Below are 13,595 nucleotides of genomic sequence, written 5' to 3' on the forward strand. Positions count from 1 at the left end.
TGCATTTCAGTGCTGGATGAATTGATCCCTGTATGTTGCTTGACTGCTAGTTTTTTACACATCAGTCTGTGACTAGGAAGTGAACTGAGACCCACCAACTCATTGTACATAGAAAGTCAAGCAGCTGTCAGATAGTGAAGATGGTCAACCTGAGCTGTATTTAAACTAATGATCTAGTGTATGATCCTGCAATATGATCAGTGCCGACAAACCATTGCATACGACATTGACTTCAGTGTGCACCATGTGGGCACAAGGGTCCATCTGCATAAATCTGATTGCAGGATCAAGGCTGTAGAGATGAATGGCTATGTAGCCTGTGAACAAGTACGGTGTCATCCAGTCTCATACATTCTGTCATATTTTAAAGCGTAGGGATGTAAATCACTTAACTATATAATAAAGAAATGAAAGGGCCATCTCTCCTACCTTATCTATCTTTATGTGTATGTGCACAAGACAGCAGAGCTGATGTTGTGAAGAACAGGAATGATCTACTAAAATAACACTTGCTCTTGTAATGTGTGATATAACTCCCATTTGGGCTGAATAAGTTCCACAAGTTAAGGACAAAAATGGAGAATACTGCCAGGATATTGATGCACAACCTAAGTGTTGCTGTGAGCATTGTTGTGAATTAACGAACAGATCCCGCCAAGATGTAAATTACAAGTTAATCCAAAAAATAATCTATCAGAAAACAGGCCAATGACATTAGAAGATGTGATGCTTGTGGTCAAACAGTTAAAAATGATAAAACACCTACTTTTGAGAATATTTCATCAGACTGCTAAAGAATAGCAGCTCAGATTTAGTTCACTAGCTTTATAGAGTTGTCTTAAAATTTGGGAAAGCAGTCACATTCCAAAAGATTGGAAAAGGGGAGGAAGCATCCCATATTTAAATAAAGAAGAGTGATCATCTTGCTCAAACTATAAAGGCATAATGCTGCTTGTCAGTCCCAGGGAAGGTGTTAATGATCAGACTACTCAACCAACTGAAATACTGCTTCAATCCCAAAATGAGAGACAACCTGTATAACCAATATGGTGTTTTCACAGGTCAATCTACAGTCCATGCTATGTATGCTCTGCTGAATGTTATTGAAAAACAACTAGAAAGACAAAAGGAAGTTAACTTTGTGTTTATAGACTTTGCAGCCGCTTTTGACTCAGTACATCAGTCAGCACTGTAGATAATGCTACATCAGTATGAGGTGCCTGAGGATTTAGTGTGTCAAACTGCACCACAGTGCATTTAGCTGTGTGAGGGTCAACAATTGTAATACAGACTGATTTTCAGTAGAATCAGGAGGACACCAGGGATGCATTCTTTCAACTATATTATTTAATGTTCTAATAGTCTATCTGATGACAAAGCTGACTGAGGCCAAATTAGGTTTCAAATTTAAAGATTAATCTTTAAAGCATTGGTTCTCAGCCAGGGGTATGCATACCCCTGGGGCTACGCAGAGGTCTTCCAGAGGGTACATCAACTCATCTAGTTGCCTAGTTTTACAACAGGCTACATAAAAAGCACTAGTGAAGGCAACACAAACTAAAATTTCATACAAACAATGACTTGTTTATACTACTCTGTATACTATACACTGAAATGTAAGTACAATATTTATATTCCAATTGATTTATTTTATAATTATATAGTAAAAATGAAAAAGTAAGCCATTTTTCAGTACTAGTGGGTGTGACACTTGTATTTTTTATGTCTGAGTTTGTAAGCAAAAAGTTTTTAAGTGAGGTGAAACTGGGGGTACACAAGACAAATCCGACTCCTGAAAGGGGTACAGTCGTCTGGAAACGTTGAGAGCCACTGCTCTAGAGGGAGCAGCATGGGGGAGCTTAAGAGAAGGGGAATTTTGAAGGAACAGTATGGGGACAGTATAGGGAAGGAGCAGTAAAGACAGGGTAGCATCGGGGCAATGTGGGGAAGTTTATCCCAGAGAAACGCTGTCCCTTCTCTCCACGCGCTCTGAGAGTCACTTTCCGCAGGGAAAAGCGAATCGCTGAGAGATGGTCGCGTTTGACCCTCGCGAGGCACCATAGGCGTCTGGGACGGGAGAAAAACTACAAATCCCAGCTTGCAATGCGCCCATGATCGTTGAGATAGTAGTAGAGTACTGCAGGCTCTACTACGGGTGCCGAGGGAGGGTCACGCCAAAGCGCTTAGAAGGCGGGAAGCAGTCGCGTAGCGATTGTCTCACTTCCTGCTAGCGGCGCCTGGGCCCCAGAGCAACATGCCCAAGTGAGTGAGCCTGGGCCGGGCCCCCCGCGGGACGGTGGGGAGGCGGCTGGGGACCCCCCCTCCCGCTCAGTCACCCCCCGGGCCTTCAGAGTCTGCTGCTGCCCCGATTCCGGGAGCTGCGGGGGCCTCCTGGGGAGCAGGGAGGTGACGGCCGTGCCGGAGCGGCGAGAGACGGAGGGGCTGTGGCCGTTGAGGGGGGCATTGGTTTAGTGGTGGGGGGCGGGTGGGGGGGTCTCTGGGGTAGGGGGCAGTGAGGGAGGGGGGTGGTTGAGGCGGAAGGGCGAGGGGGGGTAGAACTGTACAAAGCAAACTAGTTACAGCCCCAGTCGTGAAAAAGGAGGCCTGCGACATCAGTGGAATTCTGCATGAGGGAAGGGCATAACGAGTGGGGTCCCGCAGGGATCAGGTCTGCGTCCGGTTCTGTTCAATATCTACATCTAGGGTGACCAGATGTTCCGATTTTATAGGGACAGTCCTGATATTTGGGGCTTTTTCTTATATAGGGTTCTATGACCCCCCACTCCCGTCCTGATTTTTCACACTTGCTGTCTGGTCACCCTATCTACATCACTGGTGTAGATAATGTAATAGAGAGTACATGTATAAAGTTTGTGGATGATATCAAGCTGGGAGGGGTTACAAGTGCTTTGGTGGTTAGGATTAAAATTCAAAATGCTCTGGACAAACTGGAGAAATGGTCTGATGTAAATAGGATGAAATTCAATAAGGACAAATGCAAAGTACTCCACTTAGGAAGGAACACTCAGTTAGACACATACAAAATGGGAAATGACTGCCTAGGAAGGAGTACTGCAGGAAGGGATTTGGGGATCATAGTGGACTATAAGCTAAATATGAGTTGACAGAGTAACCGTGTTGCAAAAAAAAGCGAATGTCATTTTGGGATGTATTAGCAGGAGTGTTGTAAGCAAGACCCGAGAAGTATTTTTTTTCTCTCTACTCTGTGCTGATTAGGCCTCAGGTGGAGTATTGTGTCCAATTCTGGGCGCCACATTTCAGGAAAGATGTGGACAAATTGGAGAAAGTCCAGAGAAGAGCAACAAAAATGATTAAAGGTCTAGAAAACATGATGTATGAGGGAAGATTGAAAAAATTGGGTTTATTTATTCTGGAAAAGAGAAGACTGAGAGTGGACACGATAACCATTTTCGAGTACATAAAAGGTTGTTACAAGGAGGAGGGAGAAGAATTGTTCTTAACCTCTGAGGATAGGACAAGAAGCAATGGGCTTAAATTGTAGCAAGGGAGGTTTAGGTTGGACATTAGGAAAAACTTCTTAACTCTCAGGTTGGTTAAGCACTGGAACAAATTGCCCAGGGAAGTTGGGGAATCTCCATCATTGGAGATTTTTAAGAGCAGTTTAGACAAACACCTGTCAGGAATGGTCTAGATAATACTTAGTCCTGCCATGAGTGCAGGCGATTGGACTAGATGACCTCTTGAGGTCCCTTCAAGTCTTATGATTCTATGAGCAGAAGGGTCTGCCCATACAGGTCTGCTTGTGGGATTGGGGCCCCAATTAATTTTTTAGATTTGAGACAGAAAAATATTGGGGTTAAGCAAAGATAAAACTAAAAGGTTAATTTTTTTTCCTGTCAAAGTAAATGACTATTGATTGACTTCTAGAAATAACAGGTTCTAACTGAAAATGTATATTTTTAATCTTGTACAGATCTTAAGTATTGGAAATAAGTAATAATTCCCCCAGTTTCTAAAACAGTTTTATTTTTCTTCAGGTTTTATTGTGACTATTGTGACACATACCTCACCCATGACTCTGTAAGTACCAAACTCTTTGTATTCATACTTTTCGAGTATCCAGTTAGAAATCAGTTTTTCCTTTGAAAAGATAGTACTGGGTACATTGCTACATAAATATATATTTACTTTAGGGATAATATATCTGAGAGATTTTCTTAAACATAACATTGTACCTTGGAGAGGAGAGGCACCATTATACTTGAGACTGAATGGTACAGTTTTATCAGGTTTGATTATTTAAAAGGAAGAATACCGGTGAAAAGGAGAGGGGTCTGGCCCAATGTGATGTGGTGTGGCAAAATTGATTTGGGGAAAGCTATTACCCTGTCAAATGTCTGTCAGCATTCATCCAACAGTAACATAAAAAATAAGTTTGAACATTTATCATTCCCTCTCAGAAACAATAGATTTACTCTAAATTCTATTTTGGAACTGAACGATAAGTCAAACATCTTGCCTTCTATTAAAATGAAGATACCAAGCTTGAAAAGAACATTTCCTTACCAAAATGAAACCCCCTCAAAATATTAAATTTTAAGTTTTATGTAAGATCTGTTTCTCCATATAAGCTGTACCTCTCATATGATGTTTCATGGGTTCTTATAGATTTGCTAGTGTCATGCAAATTAATATATCCAGTTGGTGTCACAGTGAGCATATTGGGGACGACTATATTGTTCACATCATAGGAAATAAACTTATAAAAAATTAAACTAGATGTAGAGATCTGTAGCTTCCAAACACAGATATTGGACTGTATCGGTCATCTGACTGTATATGCCAATGGTTCTCAACCAGGGGTACGCAGAGGTCTTCCATGGGTACATCAACTCTTCCAGATATTTGTCTCATTTAACAACAATAAAAGCACTAGTGAAGTCAGTACAAACTAAAATTAAATGCAGACAATGACTTGTTTATGCTGCTTTATATACTATACCGGGGTGGCCAAACTTACTGACCCTCCGAGCCGCATATGACAATCTTCAGAAGTTGGAGAGCCGGGGCGCACCTGCCGGGGCTTGGGGCTTCAGTCATACTCCTGCTGAATCTTCAAGCCCAGATAGTGTGCTGTGACACTTTTTTGTATTTTTATGTCTGATTTTTGTAAGCAAGTGATGTTTAAGTGAGGTGAAACTTGTGGGTACACAAGACAAATCAGACTCCTGAAAGGGGTACAGTAGTCCAGAAAGGCTGAGAACCATTGGTGTATGCCACTCAACCTATGTGTGTGTGTTTCTTGACTGCAAGTTGTGGTGGTTTTATATGAACTTGAAATAGATCTTTGGCTCACGTGTGCTTAGTGCATGGACAACAGCATCTCTTCATTTTGCAGCCATCTGTGAGAAAAACCCACTGCAGTGGTCGGAAACACAAAGAGAATGTGAAAGATTACTATCAGAAATGGATGGAAGAACAAGCTCAGAGCCTGATTGATAAAACAAGTAAGAAAAATCACCTCATGATCTAGATCATTTCACTTAAAAGGTTCCCTCCTACCTCTGTCCTGTTGCATTGGATAGATGTAAATTATAATACTGAAGGTCCTGACTTGTGCGTCTGAACAGGAAAGTAATATCGAACCTTGTTATGTAGCTACTCTGTGGATGGAACTTTTCTTTAAATTGATGGGGTTTCACATGAGGGGTGCCTGTATTAGTAGGCCGTTAGTTTAAGGGTCATCTTCAGCTCAGGTTTTTATGCATAACTCTCCACCTACTTCATTGGAGATTTTTTTTTGAAAGCTAATGGCATATTATCCTAAATTACCAAGTCCCAAACCCTTATTGTGAAACAGCTTCCTATATCAGCAACTTCTAATAGTCCTTTTGCTGCAGATCTGAAGGACATCTTTTGAGCTCCCTCCTATTGTGGGAGAGCCAAAACACTGTTCCCTTTCTCTAGGGCTTGGTCTATGCTACCAACTTAATCCACATCCCTGAGCGACATAGTTACATTGACCTAACACTGGTGTAGACAGTGCTATGTTGTTGGGAGGGCTTCTCCCATCAACATAGCTACTGCTTCTCAAGGAGGTGGAGTACCTATGCTGACCGAAGAAGCTCTCCCATCAATATAGGTAGCGTTTTCACTAATCACTACCGTGGTGCAGCTGTGCCACTGCAGAACTGTAAGCCCTGGTCTACACTACGAGTTTAGGTCGAATTTAGCAGCGTTAGATTGATTTAACCCTGCACCCGTCCACATGACAAAGCCATTTTTCTCGACTTAAAAGGGCTCTTAAAATCGATTTATGTACTCCTCCCCGACGAGGGGATTAATGCTGAAATAGACATCGCCGGGTCAAATTTGGGGTTGTGTGGACGCAATTTGATGGTATTGGCCTCCAGGAGCTATCCGAAAGTGCTCCATTGTGACCACTCTGGACAGCACTTTGAACTCAGATGCACTAGCCAGGTACACAGTAAAAGCACTGGGAACTTTTGAATTTCATTTCCTGTTTGGCCAGTGTGGCAAACTCAGCAGCACAGGTGACCATGCAGTCCCCCAGAATGTTTCTACGCTCCCCCTATCATCTCCATCCCTGAAGTTATCGCAGATTAGAAGGCAAAAAAACCGCACTTGCGATGACATATTTTCCGAACTCAGGCAGTCCTCCTGCACTGATAGGGCACAGCGTAATGCATGGAGGCATTCAGCGGCAGAGGCCAGGAAAGAATTGCTGTTTGCTTAACGGCAAAAGTGTCATACCTCGCTAGCGATCCTGCCCGAGCCAGGTCGCTGTGTCACATGCACTCCGCGCTGTGTCAGCCTTAGGCAGGGGCATGACTGTTTTGTGAGCAGGAAGGCCATAGATATAGACATTGCATTAGGTAGCTTCTGTAGCCAGAGAAAACATTCCTGTGCATTCGGCAAAGTCTGTGGCAAAAAAAGAGAAGCCCTGTAGTGTAGTGGTGATCACGTTCACCTAACACGTGAAACGTCCCCAATTCGAAAAAGGCAGAAACAGGTCACTATTACTTTTTCTGACTCTTCCCCCCCCCCCCCCCTCTGCATTTTTAGTCTTAGAACAGACCACGCTGTGAAATTTTACTTGGAATTATATCAATTATGAGTTAAATAATATGGAAGCTCTCTCTAAGTTACAGTCCTGGGTTCCTTACCCTTTTCAGCTGCTCTGATCAATTAACATTTTTGTTAGGGGCAGGGGAAAATGTTCATTAAGCCTTTTATAGGGACTAAATGCTATCTAGGACTCTGAAATAATCTTAACGTAGCCCATAGAGTGCAATCCTTCATTCTAGATTTGTCATTCCATAAGTTGAACTGCTCCTTACTACTGTCCAGGCTTCATGAGCTATGGGAGCAAGGGGCAGGATGGGGTAGGTACAACCGTGTGGTAATGCTGGCTGGGAGAGCAGCCTGAGGCAGAAGCCTCCAGCTCTCATGATATTCCAGGCAGGACTGAATCTCCATGAGACGAAACTTAAAGAAGAGAATGACTTTTAAATATGTTGCCATTGATGGTCCCTTTTGTTTTTGTATTTTGGGAGTAAATAAAAGTACTAAATTTCACTTCTCAATACCATTAATAATTTTGCTATCTCTGTTATGTTCCTCTCGTTTGTCTCCTCTCTAAACAATCTGTCTCTTCAGTCTTCTATCATATGGAAGTCTATCTATGCCTTTCATTGCCTATTTCTGAACAATCTTTCAGCCATATCCATTTTGAGATAAGGTCACTAGAACTGAACACAGTATTCCAAGTGGGTGTTGATAATTGATTTTAAGAGGCATAATACTGTCAGTATTTTCTGTTCCATTCTTTATATCCGTTGTAGACCTCTGTCTATTTTTGACCATTGCTGTACATTGGGCAGAGGTGTTCCTGTAGTTATCTGCAGTGATGCCTGTGTCTTTTCCCTGACCATTTGAAGTTAATTTGGAATCCAACAGTGTGTATGAGTAGTTGATGTTTTCTTTCCTGTTAATTACTTTGCATTTGTCAGCATGGAATTTCATGTGCTATCCCACTTCTCATTCAGTTAACTATGTGAAGTTCCTCAGTCTGCTCTAGTTTTTGTTTACTTAGATAATTGGTATTTATAAATCTTTTTAGGAAGGCAAAAGGCATACAGTGTGTACTTCCGCCTCAGTAGAAGCAGTATTCAGGCCGGGACATGTTGAAGAGTCCAGCCTGTACTGCAGCTTTCAGGAGGCTCTGACCACGTGTGATTTCAGCATGATGTAAATAATTATATTTTGGGAAAGAGTCAAGGCGGGGAGAAACTCGTGTTGTCAGAATACTATAGTAGTTCTGTTGACAAATTAATGACTGTCTCCCCTTATTTCCTAATGTAGCGGCTGCATTTCAACAAGGCAAAATTCCACCTACTCCTTTTTCTGCTCCACCTCCTGCGGGAGCCATGATCCCCCCTCCTCCCAATATGCGTAAGTTTGAATATTGAGTTCTTGCATTGTGAGCAGCAGGCCAGCAGCATACCTATTTGTTGGCTACTGCTCGCTTTCTTCTTCAATAGGACTTTGCTAGAAGTGTCCTCTGATTTAAAATATTACAAAGTAATTTGTGAACTCAGAATGTTCCCTGAGCTTGATAATGAAAATGTAAAGCAGTTCTTTGTGAGTCCTCCAATAGCTCTGAATAATCTTGAGTTTTTTTAGCAATTTCATTCTAACATTTTGCATAGTGGTGTTAAATGCAATAGGCTGTAAAATAACTGTTCCTTCATTTGCATGCTAGCTTTTTTACTGTATCTCTAATGAAGCCACTCACACCACTCATATTCTTGAAGTAGAAGAGAAACTATTTAATATGCTCTGCATTCCATTTGGGAAATGGTTCCTTATTATTAAAGATCTTATCCCTGTTGCAGGACAGATTGGTCATTTTTATTAGATGTGCAGCAGCAGGTGATTGACTAATTTCTTGGCTGCTGAAAAGTGAACTAAAATTGAAAAGGGATGTTCGTACACTATCATAAGAGACTGTACAAGACACAAACTGAAGATCTTTAGCCGTTTACAAGTGTTTATTAACTAGGATTCCACATCACTTTCGCATCTGCTAGCATGACACACACATTGATTTAGATGTGCGTGTAATCAGTTTTTATACATGTTCTTTCAGCTGGTCCTCCACGACCAGGTATGATGCCAGCTCCCCATATGGGTGGACCTCCAATGATGCCAATGATGGGCCCACCTCCTCCAGGAATGATGCCAGTTGGTCCTGGTAAGTCTCAGCCTGCAGAAACATGTAATTTCTAGTTGGTTTATTTTTTTTATAATTGAGTACTGCTCGTTTAGATTAGCAAGGTGATTGAGATGTTTCCAGTTGTTTAATATCTTGATTCACAGCAAAGTGAATGTCTGTAAATGATAGTCAATGGAAAATATTCTCTCTAAGCAGTTGGAGTACCTGGGTGTTAAATTTATTGACACACACTAGCTTGTGGCCACTTAACTTTAGGATGAAATCTAATCAGCTCTTGTATGCTAAGCAGTTGAGCTAGGTCAGTAGTTGGATGGGGAAATGGCCAAAGTCTTCAGGTTGTGGTAGTGTTTCAGTAGGTAATTCTTTGCACTCAATCCGTACTGATCCACTGGCCTCTGCGTGGTGTTAGAGATGAGTGGTAAAACTGATGTCCTTAGCTTTTGTCACTAATGCCACTTTAATAACCAAGAGTATCTGATAATCCTTGTGTTGAGGTCAAGTTTTGACTGATGATTTCATTATCTCCATAATTTTCCCTTGCAGTAAAAATTGGATACAGTTTGCCTGGTACCCCATATCATTTTCATTCCAGATCTTTAAACTATTTTAAACAGTATTGTTAATAGGGCTGTTAAAACAATTAAAAACATTAATCACCAGATTAAAAAAAATAATCATGATTAATTGCAGTTTAAATCACACTGTTAAACAATAATAGAATACAATTTAAATTTATAATATATTTAAATATTTTTCTATATTTTCAAATATATTGAATTAAATTACAACACATACAAAGTGTAGAGTTCTCACTTTATATTATTTTTATTACAAATATTTGCACTGTAAAAAAATAAACAAAAAGTAGTGCAATTTACAAGTTAAAGCATGAAGGTGCATACAAACGTTTAGCATAGCTGGCGCCTAAATACCTTGCAATGCTGGCTACAACACTGCCATGTGAACACCTGTTCTCACTTTCAGGTGACGTAAAGAAGTAGCTGCAGCATTATCTCCCATAAATGTAAAATAAACTCGTTTGTCCTTAACATTTGGCTGAAGAAAAATTAGGAATGAATGGACTTGTAGGCTCTAAAGTTTTACATGGGTTTTGTTTTTGAGTGCGATTTAATGTCAAAAAATTCGACATTTGTAAGTTGCACTTCCATGATAGAGATTACACTACAATACTTGTATTTTTTTAATGCACCTCATACTATTTTTTCTTTAGTGCAAATATTTGTAATAAAAATAACAATATAAAGTGAGCACTGTACACTTTGTATTGTGTTGTAATTGAAATCCGTGTATTTGAAAATGTAGAAAACATCCAAAAATATTTATAACTAATTTAAATTTGTATTCTATTACTACTTACTAGTGTGATTTAAAACGGCAATTAATCATGATTCATTTTTTTACTTGGGTTACTTTGTTTTGAGTTAATCACTTGAGTTAACTGCAATTAATTGACAGCCCTAATTGTTAACTTAATATACTAAATTTGTGTAGTATTAAATTGCATGCACTGTTAAGTAGTGTCTGCACCAGGGGGGTAGATATATTTTAGAGATAAGTGGAGATTGCAGTGTATTATGTGAAGTTTTGTAGAATTTGAAATATTTTGGGGTGTTGCCAAGGAATGTAATCCCAGAAATATTAAGAGTTATTAAAGAAATTGGTAAAGAAAAAACCAAAAGGGTATTATTTTCCATCTCTGTACTGACAGTATTGGCACAGGAAGGCTTGTTGTCATACAGCATGTCTGGATTCACTGAGTATTTCTACAGTAGGATCCAAGGAATAAAACTACACATCAGCAGTGGTGCAGTGTCCTTTGTGATGCTCTTCTCAGTAGTAGAGAAGCAGCGCTCAATAAGGGGCATAAAGAGTGGACTTTACATCTCAGACTAACCTGCAGTGCAATGCTTGTCCTTGTGAGAGGTGTAAATGGCAAATCTTCTGAGAATACTTGAATAATTGATTCAACATGATCTAGTGCAGGGGTGGGCAAACTTTTTGGGCCGAGGACCACATCTGGGTGGGGAAATTGTATGCAGGGCCAGGGCAGGGGGCTGGGGTGCGGGAGGGGGTGCGGTGTGCAGGAAGGGACTTGGGGCAAGGGATTGGGGTGCAGAGTGCAGGAGGGGGTTCAGGGCAGGGGTGCAGGGGGGTGCAGAGTGCAGGAGGGGTCTCAGGGCAGGGGTGCAGAGTGCAGGAGGGGGCTCAGGGCAGAGGGTTAGGGTGCAGCAGGGGGTTGGGGTGCAGGAGGGGTGTGGAGTATACAAGGGGGCTCGGCAGGGTGTTGGTGATTAAAAGCCTGCCCTGTCCCTGTCCCCACGCCGCTCCAGGAAGGGGGAGGGTGTCAGAGGGCTCCATGTGCGCTGCCCTTGCCGCGCCTCCAGGTACCTGGTCCTCTTAGTGAAGGCAGGGGGCTGGACTCGATAACCTTTCAAGGTCCCTCCCAGATCTGAGATAGGTATATCTCCATATATTATTACCTCCCCTGAAGCTCCCATTGGCCATGGTTCCCCATTCCCGGCCAGTAGGAGCTGCGGGGGGCAGTGCCTGGAGTCAAGGGTCCAGGGGCCGCAGGGACGTTGGGCCGGCTGCAGCTGAGAGCAGCGCGGGGCCCATGGGGCCTCGGGGGGCAATCCCGTGGGCCAGATCCAAAGCCCTGAGGGGCCGGATCCGGCCTGCAGGCCGTAGTTTGCCCACCCCTGATCTAGTGTTTGTAATGATTCAAGCTTTCCTTCCTGATAATGCTGTCATGCAAAGAGACAAGAAGTAAGTTATTCGGCCATTCTGTAGCACGTTGCATCAGAGGATCTCAAAGCACTTTCTAAAAGTTAATTTCCTGACCTTTCTGTGAAGTAATTAAGTGATAGTTTATCCACCTATAAGATAATGATTATGTCAAAATTAGAAACATATCCCTAGAGTTCTGGCTCCTAGTCCTATAATCACTAGACTCTCTCTCAGGAAGACTTATTCCCTGTATCCAGAAGACTTGCAGATCAATGGTTTTATTCTTTCTAAACTTAGAATATAGATATTTCTCAGCAGAGTGACTAAGTTCAGCCTCTTTCAAACTGTTTTGTACTGATGCCTAATCGGCCTATTCTGGTGCTTTCTATTTTTCTGCCGTGTTGTAGCTCCAGGGATGAGGCCGCCCATGGGAGGACACATGCCAATGATGCCAGGCCCTCCAATGATGAGACCTCCCTCCAGGCCCATGATGGTGCCAACGAGGCCAGGGATGACCCGTCCAGAAAGATAGAAATAGAAGTGGAGCTACACTTTCCTTTGTTTCTGTTTTATGTTCTTCACCAGAACATCATGGTGCTGCATCTCCAGGATTTTATATCAAAACGGTGTGATGACAAGACCTGCTGCCCCTTCAAACTGCAGAAGGTCTGATTTAGGGAGCACTGGGCTGATGCATTGTAACTGTTTTTTGCACCATTTGCTTTTGAAATGTAACAATAAAATGTTGATGCTGGTTTAGATACAGAGAGTTGGATGTGCTTTCCTATGTGTGTGTTTTGTGGTCTCCAGTAGAATAAGAAACCTGATATGTAGATCCCCCACTAACCCCGTTTCATTTACAGCCTTGTGCTACATTTGTCTTTTGTGCTTTCTTCTCTGAGATTTCCATTGCAACATCCCTCTATCCCTTTTTGATAGTTCCCCCCCCCCCCCCCCCCCCCGTTTTGATACACTGTGATGTGTTCCCTGCAGTATGAAACACTTTTATAAAACTATAAATGCAGGCTTATTTTTAATAAAAATACAATGTCTGAAAGGACTGCAGTGAATCCCTGCAACATTCAATGAAACCCTATGCTGCTGCCAAATATGATGTATTTCATAATGTGCTGGCCCTTCTTCAGAGAAACTATAGCAATTGGCGCTATAGCCCCAGGGAAACACTGCTCTAGTGTTATTTATTGCAGTAAAGTAGCTCTCGTGTGTAGGGGAATACTTGCCTTTACTTGTGCTGTACCTATAATGTAAATAGACAGTATTTAAGTCGTCAGTGCTGTCAGACTAGCAACTGACAGCTCTAGTTTCACTTTTCAAATTTTAAAAAAAGTTCTGTTGCACCAGGCCCAGGGCCACTTAGCTGTAATAATGGGGTCCTGTTTTTGGAAGTGCCATGCTTTATTGGAGTTCCACATCTGCATTGCACTAAGACAATTTCACACCACATACAAGCAGAGTAGCTCTGTATATTTTGGCTCTAATATTGGGTAGAAAATTATTTCTATGTTCAGAGTCTCCTGGATTGTACTTGCTGTGTCTAATGTGGTGGTGGTGGGAGTTATTTACGTTCTACAAAAAGTATTTGGTC

General features: G+C 41.8%; 1 protein-coding gene across 1 annotated transcript; it reads left to right on the forward strand.

The window, feature by feature from the left end:
• The first annotated feature begins 2,124 nt into the window (after nt 1-2,124).
• Nucleotides 2,125-12,750, forward strand: SNRPC (small nuclear ribonucleoprotein polypeptide C). Its single transcript, XM_005309685.4, has 6 exons — nt 2,125-2,262; nt 4,020-4,062; nt 5,381-5,489; nt 8,368-8,457; nt 9,155-9,259; nt 12,397-12,750. The coding sequence occupies exons 1-6, from the start codon at nt 2,255-2,257 to the stop codon at nt 12,519-12,521; spliced, it is 480 nt and encodes a 159-aa protein (XP_005309742.1). The 5' UTR covers nt 2,125-2,254; the 3' UTR covers nt 12,522-12,750.
• The last annotated feature ends 845 nt before the right edge of the window (nt 12,751-13,595 follow it).

This window comes from Chrysemys picta, chromosome 4, assembly GCF_011386835.1.
Source record: "Chrysemys picta bellii isolate R12L10 chromosome 4, ASM1138683v2, whole genome shotgun sequence".
In the NCBI taxonomy this organism is placed as follows: Eukaryota; Metazoa; Chordata; order Testudines; family Emydidae; genus Chrysemys; species Chrysemys picta.